At 44.3% G+C, this 25,362-nt stretch overlaps 1 protein-coding gene across 1 annotated transcript in view; it reads left to right on the plus strand.

Moving 5' to 3' along the window:
- Window positions 1–25,362, plus strand: part of ttc16 (tetratricopeptide repeat domain 16) — a 180,920-nt gene that overhangs the window by 115,065 nt on the left and 40,493 nt on the right. Inside the window, exons 12-13 of the mRNA XM_080212074.1 lie at window positions 11,186–11,289; window positions 14,861–14,987. Coding sequence (XP_080068200.1) covers window positions 11,186–11,289; window positions 14,861–14,987 — 231 coding nt within the window. The remainder of the gene's footprint in view (window positions 1–11,185; window positions 11,290–14,860; window positions 14,988–25,362) is intronic.

Here is a 25,362-nt window from a genome sequence, read left to right on the forward strand (position 1 = left end):
TCGGACAATACAGCAGGATATAGATAGGCTGGAAAATTGGGCGGAGAAATGGCAGTTGGAATTTAGTCCAGATAAATGCAAAGTGATGCATTTTGGAAGAACTAATGTAGGGGGGAGTTATACAATAAATGGCAGAACCATCAAGAGTATAGAAACACAGAGGGACCTGGGTATGCAAGTCCACAAATCCTTGAAGACGGCAGCACAGGTGGAGAAGGTGGTGAAGAAGGTATATGGCATGCTTGCCTTTATAGGATGGGGTATAGAGTATAAAAGCTGGAGTCTGATGTTGCTGCTGTACAGAACGTAGGTTAGGCCACATTTGGAGTACTGCGTCCAGTTCTGGTCGCCACACTACCAAAAGGACCTGGAGGCTTTGGAGAGAGTGCAGAGGAGGTTTACCAGGATGTTGCCTGGTATGGAGGGTCGTAGCTATGAGGAGAGATTGGGTGAACTGGGGTTGTTCTCCCTGGAAAGACGGAGAATGAGGGGCGACCTAATAGAGGTGTATAAAATTATGAAGGGTGTAGATAGGGTGAACAGTGGGAAGCTTTTTCCCAGGTCGGAGATGACGGTTATGAGGGGTCACAGGCTCAAGGTGAGAGGGGCAAGATATGAGAGGGACTTATTTTACACAGAGGGTGGTGGGGGCCTGGAATGCACTGCCAAGCAGGGTGGTGGAGGCGGACACGCTGGGATCGTTTAAGACTTACCTGGATGGTCACATGAGCAGACTGGGAATGGAGGGATACAAATGAATGGTCTAGTTGGACCAATGAGCAGAGGGCCAAAGGGCCTGTTTCCTGTGCTATACTGTTCTTTGTTCTTTGTAATTATCAGGGTTATCTCTACTCTCCTTGAACATGGGGACAACATTTGCTATCCTCCAGTCTTCTGGCACTATTCCTGTAGACAATGACGACCTAAAGATCAAAGCCAAAGGCTCTGCAATCTCCTGCCTAGTCTCCCAGAGAATCCTAGGATAAATCCTATCTAGCCCAGGGGACTCATCTATTTTCATACCTTCCAGAATTGCTAACACTTCCTCCTTATGAACCTTAATCCCGTCCAGTCCTGTAGCCTGTGTCTTGACGTTCTCCTTGACAACATTGTCTTTTTCTTGTGTGAATACTGACGAAAAATGTTCATTTAGCACCTCTCCTATCTCTTCAGACTCCTTGGACAACTTCTCACTACTGTCCTTGACTGGCCCTAATCTTACCCTAGTCATTCTTTTATTCCTGACATACCGATAGCTTTAGGGCTTTCCTTGATCCTACCTGCCAAAGACTTCTCATGTCCCCTCCTAGTTTTTCTTAGCTCTCTCTTTAGGTCCTTCCTGGCTAATTTGTAACTCTCGAGCACCCTAACTGAGCCTTCACGTCTTATCTTGACATAAGTCTCCTTATTCCTCTTCACAAGTGATTCAACTTCTTTAGTAAACCACAGTTCCCTCGCTCGACCACTTCCTCCCTGCCTGACAGGTACACACTTACCAAGGACACGCAATAGGTGTTCCTTGAACAAGCTCCACATTTCAATTGTGCCCATCCCCTGCAGTTTCCTTCCACATCCTACGCATCCTAAATCTTGCCTAATCGTATCATAATTTCCTTTCCCCCAGCTATATGTTTTGCCTTGCGGTATATATGTATCCCTTTCCATTGCTAATGTAAACGTAACCGAATTGTGATCACTATCACCAAAGTGTTCATGTACCTCCAAATCTAACACCTGGCCTGGTTCATTACCCAGTACCAAATCCAATGTGGTCTTGCCTCTTGTTGGCCTATTTACATACTGTGCCAGGAAACCGTCTTGCACACATTGAACAAAAACTGACCTATCTAAAGTACTCGAACTATAGTTTTTCCAGTCAATATTTATAAAGTTAAAATCCCCCATAACAACTACCCTGTTGCTTTTGCTCCTATCCAGAATCATCTTTGCAATCCTTTCCTCTACATCTCTGGAACTTTTTGGAGGCCTATAGAAAACTCCCAACCGGGTGAACTCTCCTTTCCTGTTTCTAACCTCAGCTCATATTATCTCAGTAGACGAGATCTCATCAAACGTCCTTTCTGCCACCATAATACTGTCTCTGATTAACAATGCCAGACTTCCCCCTCTTTTGTCACCTTCCCTGATCTTGCTGAAACATCTAAACCCCGGAACCTTCAACAACCATTCCTGTCCCTGCTCTATCCATTTCTCCAAAATGGCCACAACTTCGAAGTCCCAGGTACCAACCCGTGCTGCAAGTTCACCCACCTTGTTCCAGATGTTTCTGGCATTGAAGTAGACACATCTCAAACCACCCTCCTGCCTGCCGGTACACTCCTGCAACCTTGAAACCTTATTCATGACCTCACCACTCTCAACCTCCTGTATGTGGGGCTACAATTCACGTTTCCATCCCCCTGCTGAATTAGTTTAAACCCTGCTGAAGAGCATTAGCAAATTCCCCCCCCAGGATATTGGTACCCCTCTGGTTCAGGTGTAGACCATCCCATTTGTAGAGGTCCCACCTACCCCAGAATGACCCCCAATTATCCAGGTATCTGAATCCCTCCCTTCTGCACCATCCCTGTAGCCACATGTTCAACTGCTCTCTCTCTCTATTCCTCTCCTCGCTGGCACGTGGCACAGGTAACAAACCAGAGATAATAATCTGTCTGTTCTAGCTCGAAGCTTCCACCCTAACTCCCTGAATTTCTGCCTTACATCCCCATCCCTTTTCCTATGTCTTTGGTGCCTAAATGGACCACGACTTGGGATTGGGCCTCCTCCCCCTTAAGGATCCCGAAAATATGATCTGAGACATCATAAACCCCAGCACCTGGGAGGCAACACATCAACTGCAATTCTCTCTCGTTCCCACAGAATCTCCTATCTGTCCCCCTAACTGTGGAACCCCCAGTGACTAATGCTTTGCTCCTCTCCCCACTTCCCTTCTGAGCAACAGGGGCAGACTCTGTGCCAGAGACCTGTACCCCATGGCTTAACCTTGGTGAGTTGTTCCCCTCAACAGTATCCAAAACGGTATACTTGTTAGACAGAGAAACAGCCACAGGGGATCACTGCCTTAATGGGATTGGTGGGATCTCTAGTAATGGTGAGAGGTCTCCACAGACAGCATTTGTGAGAAATGTCCTGGATGGCTGCTAGCTAAATGATGTATTGCGCAGTTTGATTACCCACTGTAGAGCTTTCTGGTCAGAAATGGAGTGACTGGCGTATCAAACCATAATGCAGTTCGACAAGATGCTCTCTATTGTGCACCAGTAGAGGTTTGAGAGAAGATGGGGAACAAGTTGGCTCTCTTTAGCCTCCTCAGGAAATATAGGTGCTGCTGAGCCTTCTTCACCAGGGACAAGGAGTTGAGGGACCATGAGAAGTCCTCCATGATATGGATGCTCAGGAATTTGAAGCTGCAGACCCTTTCCACCTCAATCCCATTGATGTAAGTAGAGTCTTAGAGGTTTACAAAGAACATCACAGCACAGGAAACAGGCCCTTCGGCCCTACAAGCCCACGCCGCCCATTTTAACAGAGTGCCTTATCCTACCTACAACTTTTGTCTGCCTCTAATGGACTCCACAATAAAGGGGTGCAAATTTAGGGAGTTATATGTGCGCCAGATTAAGGGAGATCCAATTTAGGGACAATTTATTGACACCAATCAGCCTAAAAGCTCATTTTTGGGGTGTGGGAGGAAACCGGAGCACCCGGAGAAAACCCACGCAAGCACAGGGAGAATGTGCAAACTCCCACAGACATAGGTCCAAGCCGGAGATCCAACCCGGGTCCCTGTAACTGCAGATAGTCACTGAGTTGTCATGTTGCCCGTCAATTGGTCCAGTTTAAGCGTACACTAGTGGACGTGAAGCACTAGGCAACTCTCGAAGCAACATCCAAGAGCAACCCTCGCACAACCCACCGCGTGTATGCCCCTTGGCCATCAAGGCAGACTAAATCGCCTGTGGATGTAAAATGAGACATCAATGAACATACAACAGACTATACAGACATTAATGGAAGATCCCCAATAGCTCCAACATAAGAGACAGGTGAGCCTTAAAATTTGTTGGACAGCCAATAGGAATCTGTTAATTCCCAGGAACGTCCTGAGGCTCTTGATCTTCAACTAGAACATTCTTTTGTATCCCTCCATCTCCAGTCTGCTCATGTGCCTATCTAGGTAAGTCTTAAACAACCCTAGCGTGTCTGCCTCCACCACCCTACTTGGCAGTGCATTCCAGGCCCCCACAACCGTCTGTGTAAAAAACATCCCTCTAACATCTGGGTTATACCTCACCCCTCTCACCTTGACCCCGTGACCCCTCGCGATTTTTGCATCCAACCTGGGAAAAAGCTTCCCACTGTTCACTCTATCTATCCCCTTCATAATCTTATACACCTCTATTAGGTCTCCCCTCATTCTCTGTCATTCCCAGGAGAACAACCCCAATTTGCCCAATCTCTCCTCATAGCTAAGACCCTCCATACCAGGCAGCATCCTGGTAAAATCATGTAAACAGGCCCTTCAGCCCAACTTGTCCATGCATCCTTTTTCTTTAAATCCCTAAGTTAATCCCAATTGCCCACATTTGGCCCATATCCCTCTATACCCATGTAACTGTCTAAATGCTTTTTAAAAGACAAAATTGTAGCCGCCTCTACTACTACCTCTGGCAGCTTGTTCCAGATACCCACATTCTCTGTGTGAAAAAAATCCCCCTTTGAACCCTTTTATATCTCACCCCTCTCACCTTAAACCTATGCCCTCTCATTTTAGACTTACCTACCTTTGGGAAAAGATATTGACTATCTAGCTGATCTGTGCCACTCATTATTTTATAGATCTTTATAAGATCACCTCTCAGCTGGACTTGCAGATAGTGATGAACAGTGTCAAAGAATACAGCAGGGTATAGATAGGCTGGAACATTAGGCAGAGAAATGGCAGATGGAACTTAATCCAGATAAATGTGAAGTGATGCATTTTGGTAGAACTAATGTAGGGGGAAGCTATACAATAAATGGCAGAACCATCAAGAGTGTAGACACACAGAGGAACCTGGGTGTGCAAGTCCACAGATCCTTGAATGTGGCATCGCAGATGGTGAAGAAGGTATATGGCATGCTTGTCATTATAGGATGGGGCATAAAGTATAAAAATTGGTGTCTGATGTTACAGCTGAATAGAACATTGGTTAGGCCACATTTGGAGTACTGAGTCCAGTTCTGGACACCACACTATCAGAAGGACATAGAGGCTTTGGAGAGAGTTGAGAAAAGGCTTATCAGGATGTTGCCTGGTGTGGAGGATCTTAGCAATGAGGAGAGCTTGGGCAAACAAAACAAAAAAAAAATGGATAGGATAGAGGTGGAAAGACTCTTCCCGCTCAAAAAAGACAATGGGACTAGGGGGCACAGCCTCAAGATAAAAGGGGGGCGGTTTAGAACGGAGTTGAGGAGGAACTTCTTCACTCAAAGGGTGGTGAATCTCTGGAATTTTCTGCCCGTTGAGGTGGTGGAGGCTGCCTCGCTAAATATTTTTAAGACGCGGGTTGATGGGTTTTTGATAGGAGAGGGGATTAAGGGTTAAGGGGAGAGGGCGGGAAAGTGGAACTGAGCAGCGACAGATCAGCCATGATCTTATTGAATGGCGGGGCAGGCTCGAAGGGCTGGATGGCCTACTCCTGCTCCTATTTCTTATGTTCTTATGTTCTTAAACTGGGGTAGTTCTCTCTGGAAAGGCAGAGAATGAGGGGTGACCTAATAGAGGTGTATAAAATTATGAAGGGCATAGATAGAGTGAACAGTGGGAAGCTTTATCCCAGGTCGGAGGTGACGATCACGAGGGGTCACAGGTTCAAGGCAAAGGGGGAGAGGTTTAACTCAGATATCAGAGGGTCATATTTACACAGAGGGGGTGGAGGCCTGGAATGCACTGCCAAGCAGGGTGATGGAGGCGGACACACTGGGTTCATTTAAGACTTATCTGAATAGTCACATGAACAGACTGGGAATAGACGGATACAAGCAAATGGTCTAGCTGACCAGTGAGTAGCGCAGGCTTGGAGGGCCGAAGGGCCTGTTTCCTGTGCTGTATTGTTCTTTGTTCCATGCTCCAGAGAAAAAGAGTCCCAGTTTATCCAACCTGTCCTTATAACTCAAACCAACAAGTCCACGTAGCAGCCTAGTAAATCTTTGCTGCAACCTTTCTAGTTTGATAATATCCTTTCTATAATAGGGTGACCAGAACTGTACACAAATGGGGGTGTGTGCACTGCGTCTGGACTTCCTGAAGTCCACAATGAGTTCTTTGGTGATCTTAGTGTTGAGGACCAGGTTATTTCCAGCACTCTAATCACCAGATGATGGACATTTTTACTGACCACTCGTTATTAGTGATCAGGCCTTTCACAGAGTATCATCTGTGAACGTGACGTGGTATTGCTGTCACAGACAGGCACACAGTCATAGGTGAAGCAGGAGTAGAGAACGCGTCCTTGTGGAGCCCCGGTGCTTAGGGTAGGGGAGATGAGGTTACCTAACAGACTGGGACCTGTTGGTCAGGTAGTCCAGGGTCTAGTTACAGAGGGAGGGGTTGATTTCTAGGGTATGGAGTTTTTGGACAAGCTTGGTGAGGATGACAGTGTTAAATGCTGAGCTGTAGTCAGTGAACAGCCTTCTAACATAGGTGTCCTTACCTTCCAAATGGGTCAGAGTGGAGTGAAGAGCAGTGGAAGTAGCATCTTCCATTGCCCTGTTTGCACGATAGACAAACTAGTGCTGGTCACCAATTGGTTACATTTGGCATTCCTGATGCCATTTTCAGATTAATTCTGGCTTTATTGGAGGCCGCTACGTCGCATATTTTCAGCAGCGAGCAGACTTCTCAGTTCACCCAAGACTTTTGGTAGGAGAATGACTGAATGTTCTTGTGGGTTATGACATTCTCTACACACAAATTTATGTAGAGTAAAACTGTGGTTCCATATTCCTCAATGTCTGAGAGTCCAGTGTGGCTTCCTGAGTAAACATATTCCGGTCAGTGCACTCGAAGCAATCCCAAAGTTTGTTGCCCATCCCCTCTGGTCATACTTTGACTGTCCTGACTCGTTTAATGAAAGGTTTGCATGCAGGGACTAGAAACAAAGAAAAGTGGTCCAATTGCCTGGGGTGGGGGCAGACTATGGCCTTATGCTTCTGCCATGTTAGTATAAACATGGTCCAGATGGAGAACTATTGAAAGAACTTCTTGCAACAGGAGGTAAAGATCAAGTAGATCAGAACGAGATATCGGGTGGGAAAGGGCATAGCTTGACAAGGTCTTGGAATAGTGGTAAAGCTACAAATGCTATTAGGAGTAGAAGCCCACATGCTCGTGAGGTTTTGATAGCTTCCAATAAATGAGATGAAAAGGTTATAAAAGATGCTAAACTGCAAGAACTGTGTAGTTGGAGGTACTAGTTAGGGGGATAAAGAGCTCTATTTCAGATGGATTTACATGGAAAAGGTGCTTCCTGATGGAAGTTATAAGGCAAAGGTCAGGCTGTGCAAAGGGATTTGAAGAAAATTTAGGAAACCAGGAGATAAGGGTAAATTCATCCACAGCAGGAAAGGGTATTTTAAAGATCTTCTTGGCTCTCTTAGCCACAAAGGCCTGGGAATGCAAATCCATTGATATTGTAGCTGTCTTTTTGAAGGGGCATCAGCTTCAGAGAGACTCTTCCTCCATCCTCCTATCCTCCTCTCTCCATCCTCCTCCTCCTGGCACTGGGTGTTGGAGGTGTCTACGTGGCGTTGAAGCAGAAAATAAAGGGAGTTTAATGAAGAAGCAGGAATTCCGTTTCTTTACTGGAAAACAAGCGGGTTCAATGCTGATTGAAAGGAATGTAATAATGTAGATCATCAGACTAACTTACTTAGATAATGTAAAACAAATTTAAAATCTAGAGAATGGTGTAGCAACTGAACTATCTCGTCTAGACTCTGCTTGCTGGTTCCTCTTTGGTAAATAGATGTGGCTGAACATTGAGTCAATAAAAGTTGGATATGAATGGTAAATTTATATAACTTGGGAAAATCAACTTGGTGCACTTAGCTAACACAGAAGGAGTACTCTAGAAATCAAATAAATCTGTCCATGAGCTAAATGATGTGTCAAAGTTTGGTATTTTTTGATAATGTCAATTTTATTAAAGCGAAGCTGTTGCCAGTTGAAAGCAGATCCTGCGATGTTTTACTGGCACTATGGAGGAAAGCTTTCTGGTAACTTTATGATGGAGATTGATAACTTTTGTGGGTGGTGGTGGTGATTTTGAAGCTATTGTGATTTCTGGGCCGAGGAAGGAATTCAGAGTTGGAAGTCAGGCTTCAGGGGCTTTCATATATATTGGGCTGGAAATCGGACAGACTGAGTCAGGTGTCACTTTACATCAGCAATCTTATTTGCAGATTACCAACCCAATAGCCATCAGTCACGGTCAGGCTTCACAACAGGATGCGGTGGTTTCCTGTTGTGAAACACCAGGAAACGAAGGAACTCCGAAGTTTGATTGGATAACTGAATTGGCTAGGCAGACGGACAAGACCGGACGCTAGTTTTGATGTCCTACAGTTGAGTATAAAGAGGAATGATCCTACGGTGGAAGACATAATGAGAGCAAACAAAACATTGGCCAAACTAAAAATGCAGGAGTGTGCTTTGAGATTCCTGTTTTTGGGTGATCCTAGGCACCTGAAATTTATAATTTACAGTGACGCATCCTATGCCAATTTGTGTGATGGATTTTCAAGTGTGGGGGGTTTTATAATCTTTCTTTTGGGAGAAAATGGTAAATGTTGCCCTCTTGTATGGAAAGCAAAAGAAAATGAGTGGTTAAAAGCACATTGGCTGCTGAGACACTAAGCTTTGTAGAGGCAGTGGATATGGCTTTTTCATATCCCAGATACTGACAGAAATTTTGAGGTTAGGGGATTTGGATAAAATACCCATTAAGTGTCACATTGACAAGTCACTTTGGGGAATATGTGCACTCCACAAAGAGTGTAAACAGGAAAAGGTTACGGATAGACATAGCCAGCATAAAGCAAATAGAACATAGAACATTACAGCGCAGAACAGGCCCTTCGGCCCACGATGTTGCGCCGACCAGTTAAAAAACAATGACCCTCTAACCTAAACCAATCCCTTTCCATCCATAAACCTATCCACGGATCTCTTAAACGCCCCCACACTAGGCGCATTTACAACTGCAGCAGGCAGGGCATTCCAATCCCTCACCACCCTCTGGGTAAAGAACCTACCCCTGACATCCGTCCTATAACTACCCCCTCTTAATTTAAAGCCATGCCCCCTCGTGCTAGCTTTCTCCATCCGAGGAAAAAGGCCATCACTGTCCACCCTATCTAAACCTCTAATCATCTTATATGTTTCAATAAGATCCCCTCTTAGCCACCTTCTTTCTAACGAAAACAACCCCAAATCCCTCAGTCTCTCCTCATAGGACCTCCCTTCCGTACCAGGCAACATCCTGGTAAACCTCCTCTGCACCCTCTCCAAAGCCTCCACATCCTTCCTATAATGTGGGGACCAGAACTGCACACAATACTCCAAGTGCGGCCGCACCAGAGTTGTGTACAGTTGCAACATGACGCTGCGACTCCTAAATTCAATCCCCCTACCAATAAACGCCAAGACACCGTATGCCTTCTTAACAGCCTTATCTACTTGATTCCCAATGTTGGACAAAGGGAAAAAAATCAAATAAAATGGGTTGATAGTAGTTATCACTTGTCTGATTGCTTTACAAAAAGAGGAGCTAATTCAAAGACATTTTCGGACATTGTTAAAGAAGGTCATCTTTCCATAAATATATTTTAAAAATGGAAAAGATGTAGCGCAGTGTGTTTTTGTGTTTTCCATAGAGACAAATTTAACAAAACCTTTTCTTTAAGGGAAGGGTGTCTGTTACGAATGGGTTAACTGCCAACTCCTATGTTAGACCTAATTTGTAAGTAAATTGTTTAATAGTCCTCAACGGGATATATAAGAGACTGCAGGTGGCACTGGGTGCTGGTGTCTACGTGGCACTGAAGCAGAAAATAAAGGGAGTTTAATGAAGAAGCAGGAATTCCGTTTCTTTACTGGAAAACAAGCGAGTTCAATGCTGATTGAAAGGAATGTAATAACGTAGATTATCAGACTAACTTACTTAGATAATGTAAAACAAATTTAAAATCTAGAGAGTGGTGTAGCAACTGAACTATCTCGTCTAGACTCTGCTTGCTGGTTCCTCTTTGGTAAATAAATGTGGCTGAACTTTGAGTCAATAAAAGTTGGATATGAATGGTAAATTTATATAACTTGGGAAAATCAACTTGGTGCACTTAGCAGGGAGTCTGTCAGATCCCTGCATCTAGATTTATCCACAGAGTTAGTGCTAACATTAAAGGAGTGAAAGATTATAGCCGCTGTGACTAGATCAGGAGGTTACTCAATATTGTAGCAAACTTCTCCTTTGTAGTTTTTGAATCTGACTGACAACTAGGCCCATAACATATTTACACAAGAAGCTCTGTGCCTAGATAGTGAGCCTTTCTTCAGGGTACATGATTTTATATGCTGCAACCCATCAGTGATGTTCCTGGAATCTGCTTTTTCATTATTTGCTGTTCATGTCAGAGCTTCTGCTGTCTAGAGATTATACAGCAATAAAACAGCTTTGATATTATGTACAAAGTTTAAAACTCTACAGTAATATCAAACTGTTTAAAGCAGAAATCTGTCTAGCCAGATTTATTAGGTGCAATGGTATATATTAGTAATTTGGAAGTTTCAACATTAAATCGGTCAGAAAATTTTTCAGCTGCTTTTCTAAAAAACATTATCTGTTGGGCCAGGATCTGAAAATAGCTTTTGGAATATCAGTCATACTACATGATGGAAAACAGTGCATCTGTCTGATATTTAAGTGATCTTCTGTTTCTCTAAAGCTGGGTATTTTTATTACGTTCTCTCTGTTTCTAGCCAGCTGAAGCTCTGCTTGTAACGAATCTTGGAATTCTTCTTGAACAGCAGGACAGGTAGGTTTGTGACATACTTGTTTGTGCAGTGCTTTGTTCCTATTTACTTTGCACAGATCTAACTTATTTTTCCTTTTTTTTTCAGAAATAGGCTGAAACTGCTAAGAAAAGGCCTTGGATTGAGTGCTGCTGATATGTACAGATGGAAACTGTCGTCTCATGAACCCTGCAGTTCCACCTGCACAACAGGTATCCAGTATGTTTTTTGTATTAGTACTGTAGAATTGCAACTTGGTGTGATTAAAGATTAAAATGTAGTACAATTGGATAAGTATGCCTTTAAAAGAACAAGGGCTGGTTTACAAGAAACCTCAGTTGACAAAGAAACTGAAACGTAGTCATTTGATTGTTATTTTATGCAACAAACCCACCACTTCCACCTAAACATCTCCCAAAACTTTAAGCACTGCGACTAAGTATTGGGGTAAAAAAATACATTACTTCAGAAAGGGAAACATGTCTGTCAAAGCTCTGAATCCTCTCATGTTGTAATATTTTGCTACTTGGTTAAAGGCTTTCCTTGGTAGATAGCTGCTTTATCTGTCAGAAGGTTGTGGGTAAATGCCTGCTTGAGACTTTTTGTATTTAATTAGAAATTAGGAGTTTCCCCTGATGGACCAGAAGTAATTTCAGATAGATACTTAAATGGGATTTCGCCAAAATTATGGGAATCAATTGGAAGAGTTCCTAAGAAAATTTCAAGCTTTGGAATATTGAGGTTGTCAGCGTAATTTAATTGCAAGTTTTTTTTGCATTGTCCAGTTTCCGATACTTAAGTGCAACATAACCCTTCAGGTTGAACCTTCGCCAAGTCAGTTAGCAGGGACAGCCTGCTAACTTTCTGCTCAGTTCAGAATGGAAAGAACATTTTCACCTCCAAGTGATATTTGTGTGGAATGATCAGTCAATCCTTTTGTACAAAAGATCATTGGAATATTGGATGCTCTGAAGTAACAGCATAATTATGAGAAGACATGTCATTTCTGAATAATTTACATTTATAATGAGATTTACAAATTAATTCAGTCTTTTCATGCCGTTATGCATCCAATGTAATTGATCACACACAAGTATATTTAGTTCATAAATGTATCACCTCATGATATATAGGGTCAGACCATTGGTGCACGCAAAGGGTTTCATGCACTTCAACCTGACTGATATTGGTGGCCCAACCTGTCCCTTGTTACTATGTGTAATTAAATGGTAGAACAAATGGAGAAACATGATTTCACTGAGTAACAACAAAATCAGTTGATTATCTGCTTTGTGATGTTAAGATCAAAGGAACTCCTATGAGTTGTTTCAATCAACAAAATATTCGTCCTACTTTACTGGGATGACCAAGATGTATACAGCAAACTAGATGAGGGGGAACTGTGAAATATAAGGTATTTGGATTTCCAAAACGCATTTGATAACATGAAACACAAGATTTTATTACTGAAAATTAAGGATTAGACACAATATGTTAGAATGGAATGTTGTTAGTCCATTGTCATCGATGAGGACCTCGACACCATTAGTCATTTTGAGGCTGGTTACGGTGTGTCCAAAGATGACTGATCAGGCCAATTCGGGCACGGAATGTCCTGGCACATATTGGACAGGCTTGTGTAGACACTGTAGTTGTTGCACTGATGGCTGTGGAGTTGTGCAGCTCCCGCTCAAGTTGTGCTTCAGCAATACACCTTGCTTCATAAGCTTGACAGTCTTTGTGGATGAGGCAGCGCCAGGTAGGGCGGTTTTGTGCCAGCATTTCCCAGGTGGTCGTGTCTATGTCAGGCGACTTCAGGGAGGCCTTGCATGTGTCTTTGAAACGTTTCTTCTGCCCTCCAAGTGAGCGTCTTCCAGCAGAGAGTTCCCCAAAAAGGAGCTGCTTGGGTATGCGCTCATCTGACATACGGGTGATATGATCTGCCCACTGGGTCTGCACTCTCATCAGCAGTGTGTGAACTATGGTAGACTTGCTCTAGAGAGAACTTCAGTGTCAGATGGCAAGGCAAAGTACCAGATACTGAAGTTCTAGCATGGAATAAAGATTGGTTAACTGACAGAAAACAGGAGGAATAAACAGATGAAGCAGAATTGTCCCATCTGGGACTGTTTCCTTGGGTGTGGACAGGGAGCCTTGCCCATTACAGCGGGCAGCAGAAAATCATACCATATCTTCCAACCCCAGTGAAATAAATGTTTTTATGCCGTCTCTGGTGACGGGGCAGGCCTGATTGCATACTTCCTGTTATTACCGGATGCCATATTTAAAAGCTGCCCAACATCACTGACCCACTGGCAAAGGTAGAAGATGGAAGTTCAGGAAAGTACCGAGGCTGGAAGATGGACTTCTCTGATGACACTGAAGGTGCAAAATCCATCTGATAAATGCTCCCCCACTCACTATTGTGATGTTGTATGGTCCAGGGTTGCTGGCTGCCTCCATTCTGAACTCTGGAGGCAGCTCCAGGCTTTGTTCAGGTAGGTTCCAAAGTCTGCATGCCACGTTATACCTCTATGTTCTGGATCAGAATTTTATCCCGCTGGTGTCAGCAGAGAATCTAGCTGCCTGCCATGGAACCTGTTGGCAGAGGCATTGGAGATTTCTGCCCATTATTTTACAGTAGACAGTCTACACTTCAGGGAGACCACAAGAACCAGTGACTGAGCCTCAGTTATTTACAGTCCAGATCAGTGGATTGATTAAAGAGACAAAAGTGTAATGTATTAAACTTTCTAATTATAATATTAGGTAGGAAAAGTAGGAGAATACAAAGAGGCTGCAAATCGCTAGAAACGTGTTAAGTAAGTGAGTAAGAATATGACAAATCACTTATAATGTGCAGAAGTGTGAATTTACCAACTTCGGGAGAAACCTAGACACTGTAAAAATGAAGGAGCAATGGAGCCCCTGGAGAGATCACATTTCCCCTTTTTTTTCCACGCCTCTTGTAGTGACATCACAAGGTTCACATCAGCAAACGGCAAGAACTTCACTTTAATGGATATTGATGTATTTATATATAGTTAACCAGACCCCTCCTATTGAATACTCAAACCTTGCCAATGTAACGTAATATTGGCAAGGTTTATGACAGGTTTTGAAAGATGAGATTCAGTCAAGGGGATGTCCTGGGGCACAAAGATTATAGCCCCCAGAGGAGAGGGACATGGCTAGGCAATGTCCTGGCACAGTGTTAACCTGTGCAAAGGGGCAGTGCCAGGAGTGGATCCTTGTGGAGCCCCTTGGCAGTTGTGGTTGGGGAGGGGTGGGTGGAGTGCGAGGGGACAGTGAGGGAGGAACTTGCAGGCACGCTGGGCAGAGCAGTCAGTTTAGATGGGGAGAGGGCATTAGCAATACTTCTGCAGTGGTGAGGGGGGAAGCCCCCGAATCTGCAGGGGTGGGAGCGAATTCCACTTCAGTGCTGATCAGAGCACACTTTAAAGATAGCACCCAATCTGTGCAGCCAACCTTGCTGTAAACCCTGTCCACTTTTTTTGGGAGGTTCAAGATCCAGCATGAAAACAGCTGTGCAGCTGGAGCACTTCCTACTGCTTTTCAGTCTGAGCCTAAAAGATTTTTTAAAAAGTGGTGAAATTCCATCTTGTCAATCGAATATCTTGTAATCAGATTGTAAAATACTGAAATGAATCCGTAGCTAAATGGCCAGATGTTGTAATTTTTATCCTTATCCATGGGACAATTAAAATAGAAATTCTGTCACATCTAATATGTTCCTATTCAACTCATTGTTTAATTGTATAGGAGTATCCACATCTTATGCATTGTGTGTTCGTTATGATGGCGTTGAAGTTGATGATACATATTGTGATTCTGTGACTCGGCCAGAGCCAGTTCGTGAGTTTTGTGTCGGAAGAGAATGTCAGCCCAGGTAAGTGGTTTTCATTTTATATTTCCTTTCCTAGAACTATTTCTTAAAACAAGTTAATTTAGACAAATGTGAGGTGATGCATTTTGGTAGATTGAACCAGGGCAGGACTTATTCAGTTAATGGTAGGGTGTTGGAGAGAGTTACAGAACAAAGAGACCTAGGGGTACATGTTCCTAGCTCCTTGAAAGTGGAGTCACAGGTGGACAGAGTGGTGAAGAAGGCATTCGGCATGCTTGGTTTCATCGGCCAGAACATTGAATACAGGAGTTCGGACGTCTTGTTGAAGTTGTACAAGACATTGGTAAGGCCACACTTAGAATACTGTGTGCAATTCTGATCACCCTATTATAGAAAGGATATTATTAAACTAGAAAGAGTGCAGAAAAGATTTACTAGGATGCTAACGGGACTTGATGGATTGAGTTACAAGGAGAGGCTGAATAGACTGGGACTTTGCCTCTGGAGCGTAGGAGGCTGAGGAGTGACCTTATAGAGGTCTATGAAATAATGAGAGGCATAGACAAGGTAGATAGTTAATATTCTTTTCCCAAAGGTAGGGAAGTCTAAAACTAGAGGGTGTAGGTTTAAAGTGAGAGAGGAGAGATACAAAAGTGTCCAGAAGGGCAATTTTTTCACACAGAGGGTGGTGAGTGTCAGGAGCAAGCTGTCTGGAGGTAGTAGTAGACATGGGTACAATTTTATCTTTTAAAAAGCATTTAGATAGTTACATGGGTACAATGGGTATATAGAGATATGGGCCAAATGCGGGCAATTGGGATTAGCTTAGGGGTATTTTCTTTAGAAAAGGGTGGCATGGACAAGTTGGGCCGAAAGGCCTGTTTCCATGCTGTAAACCTCTGTGCCTCTATAATTCTTAAGGTGTATTTGTAGCTCTAGTGCATTAAGTATTGATTTGCAACAAACTTAGTGGCACATTGTGCTAAATAGAATGTGACCATAATGTAATAGAACAGCGTGCTACAGTGCAGAGGGACTGGGGGGTCCTTGTGCACGAATCGCAAAAACCCAGTCTGCAAGTGCAGCAGATGATCAAGAAGGCGAATGGAATGTTGGCCTTTATAGCAAGGGGGATAGAATATAAAAGCAGGGAGGTCTTGCTGCAACTGCACAGGGTACTGATGAGGTGGCAGCTGGAGTACTATGTGCAGCTTTGGTCGCCGCACTTGCGGAAGGATATATTGGCCTTGGAGGGAGTGCAGAGAAGGTTCACTAGGCTGATACCAGAGATGAGGGGGTTAGCCTATGAAGAGAGATTAAATAGACTGGGTCTGTACTTGTTGGAGTTTAGAAGGCCGAGGGGGGATCTTATAGAGATATAAGATAATGAAGGGGATAGATAGGGTAGAGGTAGAGAGATTCTTCCCGCTTAGAGAGGATAGCAGGACTAGAGGGCATAGCCTCAAAATAAGGGGGGACAGTTTAGATTGGAGTTGAAGAGGAACTCCTTCACTCAAAGGGTGGTGAATCTCTGGAGTTCTCTGCCCGTTGAAGTGATGGAGGCTACCTCGCTGAATATATTTAAGTCACAGGTAGATAGGTTTCTGATAGACAAGGGAATTAAGGGTTATGGGGAGAAAGTGGGAAAGTGGAACTGATCCACTTCAGATCAGCCATGGTCTTATTGAATGGTGGGGCAGGCTCGAAGGGCTAGATGGCCTACTCCTGCTCCTATTTCTTATGTTCTTTGTCAAGGTGGATGATGAGGTAGTTGATTCTGAGACCAGGGTCCTGATCTCAAAGGTAGCTATGATGGTATAAGACCAGAATTGGTCTTAATGGACAGGGAAAAAATTACTCAAAGGAAGGACAGTGAACAAACAATGGCAGGCGTTTAAGGAACAAATAGGTAAACTCCAGAAGTTGTTTATCCCTGTTTGGTGCAAGAGAGGTAAGAGAATTGTTGCTAAACCATGGTTTACAAGGAAAATTAGAGGTAGTATTAGATTCAAATAAGAAGCGTGCAAATTGACAAGAGAAAGCAATAGACCTGAGGTTTGGGAGCAGTTTAAAATTCATAGGAACATAAGAAATAGGAGCAGGAGTAGGCCATCTAGCCCTTCGAGCCTGCCCCGCCATTCAATAAGATCATGGCTGATCTGTCGTGGCTCAGTTCCACATTCCCGCCCTCTCCCCATAACCCTTAATCCCCTCTCTTATCAAAAACCCATCAACCCGCGTCTTAAAAATATTTAGCGAGGTAGCCTCCACCACTTCAACGGGCAGAGAATTCCAGAGATTCACCACCCTTTGAGTGAAGAAGTTCCTCCTCAACTCCGTTCTAAACCGCCCCCCCTTTATCTTGAGGTTGTGCCCCCCTAGTCCTACTATCCTTTCTGAGCGGGAAGAGTCTCTCCACCTCTATCCTATCCATCCCATTCATTGTCTTATACGTCTCAATGAGATCTCCCCTCATTCTTCTAAACTCTAACGAGTACAAGCCTAATTTATTCAGCCTCTCCTCATAGCTCAACCCCCTCAACTCCGGCATCAGCCTAGTAAACCTCCTCTGCAGTCCCTCCAAGGCCAAAATATCCTTGCGTAAGTACGGCGCCCAAAACTGCACACAGTACTCCAGCTGCGGCCTCACCAATGCCCTATACAGCCGCAGCAAGACCTCCCTACTTTTATATTCAATCCCCCTCGCGATGAAGGCCAGCATCCCATTCGCCTTCCTGACCACCTGCTGCACCTGCAAGCTGGGTTTTTGCGACTCATGCACAAGGACCCCGAGGTCCCTCTGCACCGTCGCCTGCTGCAGTTTTTCTCCACGTAAGTAATAATCCTTCCTACCATTATTTCTACCAAAGTGGACCACCTCACACTTGCCAACATTAAATTCCATTTGCCATTTCCTGGCCCATTCGCCCAGCCTATCTAGATCCTTCTGCAGACTCTCCACACCCTCCGCACAATTTGCCGTTCCACCAATCTTGGTGTCATCAGCAAATTTCGACACCCTACACTCGGTTCCCTCCTCCAGATTATCTATATAAATGGTAAATAGCTGAGGCCCCAGCACCGACCCCTGGGGCACTCCACTAGTCACCATCCGCCAGTCCGAATAGCACCCACTGACCCCCACTCTCTGCCTCCTATTTGACAACCAATCCTCTATCCACGCTAACACCCTACCCCCAACTCCATGTCCCCTGACCTTCTGCAATAACCTCTTGTGAGGTACCTTGTCAAACGCCTTCTGAAAATCAAGAAAGACCACATCCACCAGCTCTCCTCTATCCACTGCCCTAGACACATCCTCATAGAACTCCAGTAAATTTGTCAGACACGACTTCCCTTTAACGAAACCGTGCTGCGTCTGCTCTATCAAGCAATTCCCCTCAAGATGCCTCGCTATTTCCTCCTTGATGACGGATTCTAACATTTTACCTACAACAGACGTTAAACTAACCGGCCTATAATTCCCCGCCTTTTGCCTGGCACCCTTCTTAAACAACGGCGTAACATTAGCCGTTTTCCAATCTTCCGGCACTTCCCCGGAATCCAGCGACGTCTGGAAAATAACCACCAAGGCATCCACTATCTCCTCCGCCATTTCTTTCAGAACCCTCGGATGCATTCCATCCGGTCCTGGCGACTTATCCACAATCAGCCCCTCCAGTCTGTCGAGCACCGTCTCTCTAGTAACAGCAATGTCATTAAGACCCTCCAGTGCTACCACCTTTCCATCTCTAACACCCGGCAAATTATTCACGTCCTCCTCCGTGAAGACAGAAACAAAAAAGTTATTCAAGACCTCAGCCATATCCCCATCCCCTACCACTAAGTCCCCCTTCTCATCCTCTAAGGGACCAACGTTCACCCTAGCCAGCCTCTTCAGCAAAGGATGCCTAAGGGATTGATTAAGAAGGGGAAAATAAAGTATGAAAGTAAGCTAGCGGGGAACATAAAAACTGACTAAAAGTTTCTATAGGTATGTAGAGAAAAAGATTGACAAAAACAAATGCAGATCCCTTCCAGTCATAAAAGGGAAACCAGAAAATGGCTAAGGAATTAAATTCATGCTTTACCTGCATCATGCATAATGTACTAGAAGTTCGAGGAGAAATAAGTTTTAGTGAGGAGCTGAAGGAAATCAGTATTGGTAGAGAAATGGTTTTGGGGAAATTGATGGGATTGAAGGTGGATAAATCTTCAAGTCCTGATAATCTTCATACTGTGTACTGGCCTTCATTAATCGAGGGATTGAGTTTAGGAGTCGGGAGGTAATGCTGCAACTTTATAAGACCCTTGTCAGGCCTCATTTGGAGTACTGTGCGCAGTTCTGGTCACCTCACTATTGGAAAGACGTAGAAGCTATTGAAAGGGTACAGAGGAGATTCACAAGGATGTTGCCTGGACTGGGAGGCATGCCTTATGAAGTTAGGTTGAGGGAGCTGGGTCTCTTTTCCCTGGAGAGACGAAGGTTGAGAGGCGACCTGATAGAAGTTTATGAAATGTTGAGAGGAACAGATAGGGTGGATTCGCAGAGGCTATTTCCCCGGGTTGAAATGGTCGCTACGAGAGGACACAGATTTAAGGTACGGGGAGGAAAGTACAGAAGTGATGTTAGGGGTAAGTTTTTCACTCAGAGGGTGGTGAGTGAATGGAATCGGCTGCCGTCAGTGGTGGTGGAGGCGAACTCGCTGGGGTCTTTTAAAAGACTTCTGGATGAGTATATGGGGTTTTATGGGATTGGGGGTTATAGATAGGTCTATAGATTGGTAGGTGTTGATGTGATCGGCGCAACTCGTGGGCCGAAGGGCCTGTTTGTGCTGTAGTGTTCTATGTTCATCCCAAAATACTTAAGGAAGTGGCCCTGGAAATAGTAGATCCATTGGTAGCCATTTTCCAAAATTCTTTGGACTCTAGACTGGTTTCTATAGATTGGAGAGTAGCTAATGTAAACCCACTATTCAAAAATGGAGGTGGAGAGAAAATGAGGATCTAATATTAGTACTGGGAAAGTGCTAAAGTCCATTCTCAAGGATTTCACAGCTCACCATTTGGAAGGAAGTGGTATAATCAGACAAAGTCAACATTGGTTTATAAAAGAGAAATCATTCCTGATGAATCTATTGGAATTCTTTAAGGATGTAACTAGTAGAGTTGGCCAAGGAGAATGGGTGGATGTGCTTTATTTTCGACAAGTCCTCGCAAAGCAGACTACGATGTAAAGTTAAAGTGGGTGGAATTGTGGATAGTGTCATGAGGTGAATAGAAAGCTGGCTAACTGACAAGAGCGAAAGTGTTGGCATAAATGGATCTTTTTCCAATTGGCAGGCAGTGGGCGGCGCATTTGATAGCACTGCTGCCTTACAGCATCAGGGACCCAGGCTTGGGTCACTGTGCAGAGTTTGCATGTTCTCCCCATGTCTGCATTGGTTTCCTCCGGGCACTCCAGTTTCCTCCCACAGTCAAAAAGACGTGTTGATTAGGTGCATTGGCCGCGCCAAATTCTCCCTCTGTGTACTCAAACAGGGTCTTCAGTGTTAGTGTAAGCCTATTGTGACACTAATAAATCAATTTTAAAAGTGATTAGTAGGATATCGCAAGGATGTGTGCTAGGATCGCAACTGTTCATTGGAAGAAGGAACTAAATGTATTATCTCAGGATTTGCAGATGATACAAAGTTGGGTGGGAGGGTGAGCTGTGAGGAGAATGCAAAGATGCTTCAGGATGATTTAGACAGTGTGTGAGCATTTGCATGGCAAACGCAGTATAATGTGAATAAATGTGAGGTACCCAATTCTGTAATGACAACAGGAAGGCAGATTATTATTTGAATGTGTGTAAATTGAGGGAGGTGGATGCTCAATGAAGCCTTGGAGTTCTTGTACACCAGTCTCTGAAAGCTTGGGCTTGCAAAATCTCATTGACTGTCCTGGCTTGAGGCAATTCACATCTGTTTAAACTGTACTTAACCCTCTCTCCACTCTCATTATCTGTACCTGTTAAAGCTCGCATTTCAATAATTATCTTGTAATTGAATTTGTCTATATATGCCCTGTTTGTGAACCAAATCCCGCACTCACCTGATGAAGGAGCTCTGCTCCGAAAGCTCTTGCTACCAAATAAGTCTGTTAGCCTTTAACCTGGTGTTGTGAGACTTCTCACTGAAAGTAAGCACATAAGTACAGCAGGCAGTAAAAAAAGGCAAATGATATGTTGGCCCTCATAGCGAGAGAATTTGAGTAGCCAGAGGTAGTAGTAGAGGCGGGTACAGTTTTATCTTTTAAAAAGCATTTAGATGGTTACATGGGTTCAATGGGTATAGAGGGATATGGGCCAAATGCGGGCAATTGGGATTAGCTTAGGGGTTTTTAAGAAAAGGGCAGCAGGGACAAGTTGAGCTGAAGGGCCTGTTTCCAGGCTGTAAACCTCTATGATTCTATAAGAACAGGGATGTTTTGCTGAAATTGTGTCGGTTGTTGGTGAGGCCACATCTGCGTATCAAGTGCAGTTTTGGTGTCTTTATCTGAGGAAGGATGTGCTTGCTATAGAGGGAATGTTTATCAGGCTGACTCCTGGGATGGTAGGACTAAGTTGGTTAGGATTATATTCATTGGCGTTTAGAAGAGTGAGAGGGGATCTCATAGAAATTTATAAAATTCTAACAGGGTCAGACAGGGTAGATTCAGAAAGAATGTTCCCAATGGTGGGGAGTGCAGAACTAGGGATCATAGTTTGAGGATAACGGGTAAACCTTTTAGAACTAAGGTGAGGAGAAATTTCTTCGCCCAGTGTGGTAGTGAATTCCACAAATTCACCACACTAAGTAATTGAGGCCAAAACATTGTCTGTTTTTTTTTAAGAAGAACTTGCATATAACTTTTGGGGGGATAAAGAGATATGGGGGGACTGTGCAACCCAGATATTGAATTTGATGATCAGTCATGATCAAGATGAATGGCGAAGCAGACCTGAAGGGCCAAACAGCCTACTCCTTCTAGTTTTTATGTATTGGATGGATAGATGCATAACTAGGGAGCAGAAAAGAAAGCTAAATGATTTTATTTATATATTAATTTGAATTTCATTAATGGAATTTGTTTAGTTGCTACATGTTGGCTCTGCAGTTAAATTTATTTTGCTTTCCATTTGTGTAATTGATTTGGAAATAAACGTCAGGGGAATAATATTGAAGTTTGTTACCAGAAAACAAAGAAATGTTGCATGTTAAGTCAGTAGAAACTGGACCTTCGTTCCTAGCACCCCCATCCCAACGGGTGTGTGTTGGCATGGTTTCAGAGGCTGCGGGGGAGGTTAAAGGGTGAAATAGAACCTGCCAATGGGTGAGTGAGATGCCTCCAATAGGCCCAGGAAGCTGGTGGACTTCCTGCTTGGTGTGGCTCTCCCCCTGCCTCAGGTAAAATAATGGCAGTGAGGGTTGAGGCCATATGCGGCTGTTTAATTATCTGCTTAAAGGGCTTAATAAACCCAAGGCATGCCATCCGACACCTCCCTTGCCTCGTGTAAAATTTCAGACAGGTAAGTACTGGGAACACCACCTGCTGGATTTTGGAAGCTTCCTTGCCTTCAATCCTGCTTGCAGGGGAGTGTACACTTCAATCTGTGCTTTAGCACATGTGGTATAAAAGTTGGCATATGATGTTACAGCTGTATAGAACGTTGGTTAGGCCACATTTGGAGTACTGCGTCCAGTTCCGATCGCCACACTACCAGAAGGACGTGAAGGCTTTGGAGACAGTACAGAAAAGGTTTACCAGGATGTTGCCTCGTATGGTGGATCTTAGCTATGAGGAGAGATTGGGTAAACTGGGGTTGTTCTCCCTGGAAAGACAGAGGATGAGGGGAGACCTAATAGAGGTGTATAAAATTATGAAGGGCATAGATAGGGTGAACAGTGGAAAGCTTTTTCCCAGGTCGGAGGTGACAAACACAAAGGGTCACAAGTTCAAGGTGAGGGGTGCAAGGTTCAACACAAATGTCAGGGGGATGTATTTTACACAGAGGGTGGTGGGGGTCTGGAATGCAGTGCCAAGCAAGGTGGTTGAGGCGGACATGCTGGGATCGTTTAAGACTTATCTAGATAGCCACATGACTGGGAATGGAGGGATACAAACAAGTGGTCTAGTTGGCCTCATGAGCGGCGCAGGCTTGAAGGGCCGAAGGGCCTGTTCCTGTGCTATATTTTTCTTTGTTCTTTGGTCATTGCTGCAGAAAGTATGATATCATTTAAATAGAGTTGAGATTGAATAAGGATTTCGAAATGAAGGCTATAACATTATATATAACCTAGAAATGGAATTAGTCCCCAGACAGTGTGTTGCGACACCTGATGTGGTTGCAGAAACAGTAGCTGGATTTGCAAGTTTCTTTTCCTTCAAGGCAGCAATGATAACTGTAGAGAGGAGACTCAAGTAGACAGCCATGGGCCCACTGGATTGATGCTGCAAAAGGGCAAATAGTGTGCCCCAAGCACCCTATAACGTTAGGAAATGCCAAGCGGGCCTGCTAACTTGGCACAGGAAGAAGCAGCCAAGTATGACAAAGTGCAGTAAAAAGTGGGAGGTCGTGTGGCTGAGCCAGGAAAGTTCCCAACTTTACTGTGGCCAGACCTTTCTGGCTGTTCATACAAGCAGACCTTATGGTCCCACCTACAATGCACTCCTGCCATGCGTTTCCCAGTGGCATGGGGTCGAGTCAATGGGAAATCCCAGTGAAAGCGAAAATCCTGCTGCCAACCAATAGTGTGCCATCTCCCATCGCATGAAAGATGCTGTGGGGGAGGGGGCCAGAGAATCCCATTCTGTGTTTCTGTTCCTGTCTGCCAGTTGTACAGGCTTCTTGCCCCAGACGGCTAACTCTTTTACAGTTATCAGCAGCTAGATCAGAAGTGGAGTGGTAGGAGTGGAGGAGCTGGTGATACGGTGTGATAAGGGAGAGAGGGGAAAGAAGGGGAAGAGAGCCTGATTTATAAGAACATAAGAAATAGGAGCAGGAGTAGGCCATCTAGCCCTTCGAGCCTGCCCCGCCATTCAGCAAGATCATGGCTGATCTGAAGTGGATCAGTTCCACTTTCCCGCTTTCTCCGCTTTGGGGACAGCGTGGTTACACTCTATAGGCGTACAGGTACACAGGTCATTGAAAGTGGCAATGCAGGTGGAGAAGGTAGTCAAGAAGGCATACGGCATGCTTGCCTTCATTGGCTGGGGTATTGAGTTTAAAATTTTGCAAGTCATGTTGCAGCTTTATAGAACCTTAGTTAGGCCACATTTGGAATATAGTGTTCAATTCTGATCGCCACATTACCAGAAGGATGTGGAGGCCTTAGGAAGGATACAGAAAAGATTTACCAAGAGGTTGCCTGGTATGGAGGGCACTAGCTATGAGGAGAGGTTGGAGAAACTTGGTTTGTTCTCACTGGAACAACGGAGGTTGAGGGGTGACCTGATAGAAGTCTACAAGATTATAAGAAACATGGACAGAGTGGATAGTCAGAAGCTTTTTCCCGGGGTGGAAGAATCAATTACTAGGGGACATAGGTTTAAGGTGTGAGGGGCAAGGTTTAAAGGAGATGTACGAGGCAGATTTTTTACACAGAGTAGTGGGTCCTGGAACTCATTGCTGGGGGAGGTAGTGGAAGCGGATACGGTAGTGACTTTTAAGGGCGTCTTGACGAGTACATGAATAGGATGGGAATAGAGAGATATGGTCCCTGGAAATGTAAGGGGTTTTATTTAAGTTAGGCCGCATGGTTCCTGTGCTGTAATTTTCTTTGTTCTTTGTACACTGGGCCTGTGTGTGTGTTGTGGGAGAGAGTGTCTGATTACACTGGGCCTAGTCGTCGGGGTGGGAAGGGGCACGGGGAGAGGGCTGATCACAGTGTGGTACTGCAAGGAAGGATTTCACTGAGCCTTCTGTCACTGTGGGGAATATAGAGAGCTAGGCTGAAACCTACATGTGTATGATAACATTTTTACAAAGTACTTCAGAAAAACATTTCCTATTTGTAGGGCGCATTACATGTTGATCTATAACGTATGAACTTTAATAATGTACTGACAGTTACTATGTTGCTTTTTGCAGTTTTATTTCTGCTGGTTTTTGGAACTTGATAATTTCAAGTGTTAAAATGTTAAATATTAGAAGAAATGTTGGGAAGCATCTCATTAGGAGTTAAAGAGTTAGCCTTGGGTCGTAGAATCAGAGAATCCTACCGTTCAGGAGGCCATTCAGCCACTCGAGTCTGCACCAACCACAATCCCACCCAGGTCCTATCCCCATAACCCTATACATTTACCCTAGCTAGTCCCCCTATCTCTAAGGGGCAATTTGGCATGGCCAATCTACCTAACCCATGCATATTTGGACTGTGGGAGGAAACCCATG

Source organism: Carcharhinus amblyrhynchos, chromosome 25 (assembly GCF_965287045.1).
Source record: "Carcharhinus amblyrhynchos chromosome 25, sCarAmb.v2.hapA, whole genome shotgun sequence".
NCBI classification, from domain to species: Eukaryota; Metazoa; Chordata; class Chondrichthyes; order Carcharhiniformes; family Carcharhinidae; genus Carcharhinus; species Carcharhinus amblyrhynchos.